This window comes from Galeopterus variegatus, unplaced genomic scaffold (genome assembly GCF_000696425.1).
Source record: "Galeopterus variegatus unplaced genomic scaffold, G_variegatus-3.0.2 Scaffold2133, whole genome shotgun sequence".
Classification (NCBI taxonomy): Eukaryota; Metazoa; Chordata; class Mammalia; order Dermoptera; family Cynocephalidae; genus Galeopterus; species Galeopterus variegatus.
The window spans coordinates 292,663-299,283 of record NW_007728244.1 but is presented as its reverse complement, the minus strand read 5'-3'; the positions used below and the strand labels follow the sequence as shown (position 1 = coordinate 299,283).

Here is a 6,621-nt window from a genome sequence, read left to right as displayed (position 1 = left end):
CATGGTTCATGGGAGCTGCAGGAGCTGGTAGCCAGGCTGGACACCTGCAGCACTGAAAACTAACCTCCATCTGGTGAGTAACCATCCTGGGTAGGGGGAGGACAGGTGCACCAGCAGGAACAGAGCGGCAGTGGAGGCCGGGGATGGGGAGGTGAGGGGGTAGTGGACAAACAGACCGTCATGGTCTCTTTCCACCTTCCCATCAACCCACTTCCCCAGTGAGTGGGGAAAGCCATCTGACCTGTGTGTTTGTTCTACGGAGGTCTGTAGTCATAAGAGTTCACCCCAGGGGAAGGGGCTGGGGTCCGTGATGAACAACTAGGTAGGTAGAAAAGGAGAATGAAGCCCCTTGTAGCCAAGGCGTGTGTGGGGACAGGTGGCAGAGAATCAATGCGGGAGCTTGGGCACCCTGTGGCAAAGTCAACTGCAGATTCCAGGGTCCCCCACGCACCTCCCTGAAGCAGACTCTGCAGGGCGGGGAATCTAACTTTCAAAACAAACTCCCACTTAAGGCTAATTTCTGAGAACCAGCCCTGAGAAGGGCCTCTCTCCGATCTCAAGGTCCTCCATAAAGAATCACCCTCCACCGAGGCAGCCCTCCAGGTGGGAGCCACCCTCCTGGCTCCCACCGTTGTGGCCCACCTTGGGGAGCCTCCCACACCCAGCTGCCTGGGGTTGGGCGAGGTCAGGGAGGAAGGCTGCGGTTTGTGCTGGGCACACCCAGGTCGGTTCCTTCCTCCCGGCCCCCAGCGCTGCACACCCGAGAGGCGGGCTTCAGGCACTCTGGGTTCTGGGAAGGTGGCTTGGGGGCAGGAGGTGGTGAATTCGGAGTGGAAGGCTGGAGCCAGGAGGACAGAGCTGGTGAATTACACTGGGGAGAGAAAAGAATGCTGCACTCAGGTGGCTAATTTTCCAAGGCCAGGTCACCTGCAGTTCCAAGAAAAGGATTTGACAACCAAGGGGAGCCAGGGGAGGGTTGCCCCCACCATCAGCCACCTCTGAGCTCCATCACCGTGACTGTGAGTCCTTCTGGGAGGGCTTCCTGGTGAAGGCAGCCTTTTCACTAGGCCTTGAAGAGCTGGTAAAATGTCCACCGCAACACCTTAGTGTGTCTGGTCTCCCTGGACCCCACCCCCCAAGTCCCTGACACAGAGCTGGACACATGCTGATGCTCAGTACACTGTTGTAGATGATGTTTTGATTGCATCTGACAGGTGTGGGTTCAAATATTGGCTTTTCTGCCTCTGTGTGGCTGTGAGCAAACAACTTAACCACTCTGGGCTTCCGTTTGCTAATCCATAAAAGGGTTATCATAAGGCCTTGCTGTGAGATCTCAGTGTGGTGCCTGGCACACAGCAGGAGCTCAGAAAACATTGTCAACATTGCCTGATCCTTCATATTCCATCCTTGTCCCCAAGCCTTGCTTCCTGAGTAGTCCCCACTTATGCAACTTGTGTGTGCCATCAGAAGCTTTCTGTTCTGTAGAACTGAGGTTACCAGAAATGGCAAAGAGCAGGGTGGTAAGGGAGGAATTGGTAAAAGCCACAAAAAATGATTACATTCTATAATGTTGAATATACTCCTTGTCTGGATTTGAGCATCACCTGTCACACACAGGTATTGATATTCAACCTGTACTCCACAGATATATACAATCGATTATGTTACGATAAAAATGTGATAATAATAAAAGAACCTTTCTGTGCCACACCTCAAAAGAAAGACTCATGTTGGATCCAGTCCCTAAGCAAGTACGCTAGGGTGGGCTGCTTCAAGAGTCCCACCCCTAACCAGAGATAGCAACCGGCTCCTTGGACCTGCCTGAGGTGGGCTCTTCCTCAAAAGAGGTGGGGTTTTAGCAGCCATAGAAGGCTGGGAACACAATCATGGGGTTTATATAAGAAGAGATTTTGGAACCCCAAGGATTGAAGTGGAGAGACTAGGGACAGAGAGAGACCTTCTCAGGAGGTGATGGTGGCCAGACCAGGTCTAGACAAGGGCAATGCAGATGGAGAAGGCGAAGCATACCCAGGGACAGGGCTTGGGACCATTTACTGGCACGGGGATGGGGTGGGAATGGGCTTCAGGGAGAGTCCAGGATAAGGTGATGGTTTGGACCCGTGTGATGGGAACAGAGGTGAGGAGGAATTCACTGACTTGAGAGACACTGTGTTAAGATGTTTGTTACTTGACCTCCCCGTGTCTTCAGTTTCCTCATCTGTATAATGGGAGTGATTAAAACACCACTACTACCTCATCATAGAGTGGTTGTGAAGACTGAGTTATTTATGCAGAAGTTGGACCAGTACCTGGCACAAGCTGAGCTCTTGTGAAACGTTAGCTTGTGCTGCTATGACTTCACCCCTGGGCTTTAGGTTGACATGACCCACACTTCTGGTTTCCCAATTGGCATCTTCTGTTCAACCCCTCCCATTGCACAGGGTCTTACCCATGCCTAAACCTACCCACCTGCCCTCATGAACTTCAGGCCCTGGGGCACAGGTTATATTATCCAAGAATAACCACAATAATATTTCAAGGCCCACATGTCTTCCAGAATCTTCTGTCTCCTCATTAAAAGGTGGGATGAAAGGAGAGTCCCCTCCCCCTGGGCCTGGGCAAAACCTCCTGATTCTCTCAATGAAAAGAGTACAGCAGAAGCAAAACTAGATCGTTAAAAACAAGGTGACATCTTCCTGACTTTTTCTCTTGCAATGTGCATCTTTGGAGTCCTGAGCCTTCAAGTGAGAAGTCCAGCCTCCCAGAAGACACCATGCTGGAGACTCCGTGAGAAAAGACCACACACATAGAGGTAAAAAGGGATACCCAGTGAACCCTAGCCATTGGAGTCTTGCCAGCCACATGAGTGAAGACCCTTTCGAGATGGTCCAGCCCAGCCCAGGTCTCATTAGAATCTCATAAGCGATCCCAAGTGAAAACCACTCAGTCAAGCCACACCTGAATTCCTATCCCATAGAAATCTTCAGAAATAACGAAAAGGTGTTGTTGTTTTAATCCATTAGGTTTTGGGGGTAATTTATTATGCAGCAATAGATATCCAGAATGTCCTGCATTTCCACTGTGTATCAGTTTTCTTTTGCTGTGAAAACAAAACTTAGTAGCTTAAAACAATAACCACTCGTTTAGCTTGTGATTTGTTGGGTCAGCTGGGGGCTTCTTCTGGCCAGCTCAACTCAGCCAGTCTCTGCTGGGATCACTAATGAACTCATGGGACCCTGTCATGAGGGTTTTGCTGGAATCTGCCTTTTCCACAGACCGGGAAACCATTGTGTTAAGACAGGCTACTCTTACCAAGATGGCAGTCACCATCAACAAGATGATAAAAGACCTCACTAAGATGGTAGAAACTCTCATTAAGATGGTGGATGCACTGATCAGCATGGTGGATGCCCTCACCAAGACGGTGGATTCCCACTCCAAGATGGTGGATGCCCTCACCAAGATGGTGGATGCCCTCACCAAGATGGTGGATGCCCTCACCAAGGTGGTGAATGCCCTCACCAAGATGGTGGATGCCCACTCCAAGATTGTGGATGCCCTCTCTTAGATGGGGGATGCTCCAACCAAGATGGTGGATGCCCTCTCCAAGGTGGTGGATGCCCACTCCAAGATGGTGGATGCCCTCTCCTAGATGGTGGATGCCCTCACCAAGATGGTGGATGCCCTCACCAAGATGGTGGATGTCGTCACCAAGATGGTGGATACTTTCTTCAAGATGGAGCATATTCCACACCCTGCACCCCCTTCCAGACCCTCCACCTACTATTTCCATCATCTAGTAACACTCAGGACCAGAAGATCACCCTTTGGCAAGCCAAGTGGTTATTTACAATGGACAATAAATAGCATCAGGTTTGGAGACAATTCAAGCCATAAATGTCATGGAGTTCTCTTCTGGCATGTACACATAATAAAACCAGAAAATTTTAATTTGAGACATTCAAGTTAAAAAAGTCACAAAGTCTTCCATACCTGGGCTCTCTGTCTCCAATTATCCCCATCCAAGCATATTCGTCAGACTTCTCCACCCCACAACTTCACAACCAGCCCAACAGCTCAAGGTGGAAACCATGTGTTCTTGATCTACTTCTTTAGCAACGCTGTGCTCAATTCTTGGTCCTAGTAAAATAAGAATTGGACCATAGAACCAGTCGAAGCCACCTTCCACCTCTACCACTTGCTACGTGTGTGTGTGTGTGTGTGTGTGTGTGTGTGTGTACATCAAAACTGTCCAGTAGGTGGGTACACTCAACCCTGTGCATAAATGGGACACCTGAAATTATCCCCTCCTCATGACCTTTTATATCAGACCAACCCATCTTTGTGTCACATTCTGCTGTTTTAAGTCTAGTATCTTCATCTCCAGTGAGTCTGTTGCTGTTGTCTGTTTTTCTTCTTGGATTTAAGTTATGAGGCTCTGTCTCTGGGTATACCTAGTAATTTTTGATTGAATGCCAGACATTGTGAAAAACTGTAAGGATCATTTGTGGCTCTTGGTGTTATTTTCCTCCAGAGAGGGTTGACTTTTGCTTCTGGCAGGCAGTTAGAGCAAAGGCAGATTTCTTTAATCTATTCGGGGTGTGAGCTGATTTGAAGATGGATTTTGGTCTTGGTGAGGGTTGGTCTGTGTCTGGTCTCTCCTTACTTCTAGGGTGTAGTCTTTTGGGGGTCCCAACCCTCTCCTCTTTGTGTGACCTGAATTCCAATGTTTGTTTTCCCAGTCCCATAACATTTCCAAAAGCGACACTCAGCTTTTCAGCCTCTTTCTGGTCTGCTTCCTAGTTACTCAAGAAATTTGTTCAAATCAACAACTCATTTATGAGAAAAAAAGCACTGTATTATGTCACCTTCACCTCTCTAAGTTTCTTTACTCTCCAGGATCCTGATCCCCCAAGCCCAGGCTGCCAATGCCTTCAAATCAAGGGGGGGGGGGGTTCCCTTACAATTTGGTCCAGCATTTCTAGTTGCTCTTAGTGGAAAGGTAAATCTGCAGTAAGTTAGCCTGTGATCATTAGAAATAGATGCCCCTGCTGTATTTTTAAAGTACGATTTTGAGCAAGTCTCCCAATTGTTAAGTCTGCTCTAAATTCACTGTCTTTTCCCTGGTTCTGCGTTCTCGGGTCTCTGCTATTGGTACCATCTTTGATGGAGGTGCCCCATTAATCCCCTAGGTTTCCCTAGGGTTCTCATATCTGCTTTCCATCCAGAGTTCTGGAAGATTCAAGTCGCTTGTCCAGGGAAAGACTGTGGCAGGAGATGGGGAATTAAAACCCATTGCACAGCCCAGGAAGTGGTTTTTTAAATCTCCACGAGCTGTCCCCTGAACTTCCATGTATGTGTGTGTGTATAATTGTGTGTGGGGGTGTGTATCTGGCTGTGAATGTATGTCTATTTGTGTGTGTGTGTGTGTGTGTGTGTGTCTGCCATTGTCTATATGTGCTTGAGAGTGTGTTGGGTGTTGGAATATGGAGTGTGTGTTTCTATGTCTTTCTGTGAGGGAACAATTTGGGGGTCATCTGTTCATACTATGATAGCTGAAGTCACGGGGAAGGTGCAGACGGGATCAGCAGGGGCAGTGACGAGATCATGGAGCCAAGGACAGAGCCCTGGGAACACAGAGTAGGAAGTCCAGGCAGAGAAAGGAAGATGAGTCAAGTCAGGAGGGGAGGCTGGAAGGAGCCTGCAGAAGAGGGTAGAGCATGTGGTATCAAGAGAAGGGTGGGTTTCAGGAAGGGAAGAGTCAGAGGTGTCCAATAAGGGAGAAATTAACAAGTGGCCACTGGATTCAGTGCAACAGAGATCCATGAGACTGAAGAGGATGAGAATAATACTGCAGTGGGCCGTGGAGTCCAACAGGTAAAGATAGGAGTGTCGCCAACTCTTTGAGAAGGGAAAAGGACTAAGGAGGCATCGAAGAGAGAAGAGGCAATAGCTCCTCCTTGGAGCGGGTAAGGGCGGACCAGGAGGTGAGGAAGGAGAGGCCCTTGATCTTCTCACCAGTGAGGGTGGTTTGGAGCTGGGAAGCCACATAAAGGATGTCAGGGAGTGGTGGGGTAGGGTCAACAAGGACCAAAGTCAGGAATTTTTGACACAAGTGAAAATGCAGGGAAGGGGCTTTCACCACCAGGGGGCAGCACACACACAGGATCACAGAGCCTCTTAACACCACCCGGAGAGTCAAATATAAACCCCACGTAGACAAGTTGACACTCAGGACTTGCACGCAGGACTGACAGGTACAAAAGCATGCTGCCTACCCTGAGTGAATCATTGTGCAGCATACGCATGTATTGAAACAACACACTGTTAACCCCCGTGTACGAGTAAACGTTAAAATACTTCTAATTAAAAAAAAAAAAGACTTGCATGCAAACACACACCCAAAGACCCGAGAACACACACCCTATACGCCAATGCATAAATGCGCCATCAAACACACAGAGACAATGAGGGCTGGCCGGTTAGCTCAGTTGGTTAGAGCGCAGTGTTATAACACCAAGGTCAAGAGTTCAGATCCCCATACTGGCCAGCCGCCAAAAATTTTTTAAATTAAAAAAAAAAAAAAAATGAGGGCCGGCCCGGTGGCGCACTGGGTAGTGC

At 48.7% G+C, this 6,621-nt stretch overlaps 1 protein-coding gene across 1 annotated transcript in view; it reads left to right on the top strand.

The window, feature by feature from the left end:
* Positions 1-3,316: 3,316 nt before the first annotated feature.
* The window catches only part of LOC103596869, a 32,797-nt gene continuing 29,492 nt past the window's right edge, over positions 3,317-6,621 (top strand). Inside the window, exons 1-2 of the mRNA XM_008580615.1 lie at positions 3,317-3,550; positions 3,653-3,799. Of these exons, the coding sequence (XP_008578837.1) occupies positions 3,317-3,550; positions 3,653-3,799 (381 nt within the window). The remainder of the gene's footprint in view (positions 3,551-3,652; positions 3,800-6,621) is intronic.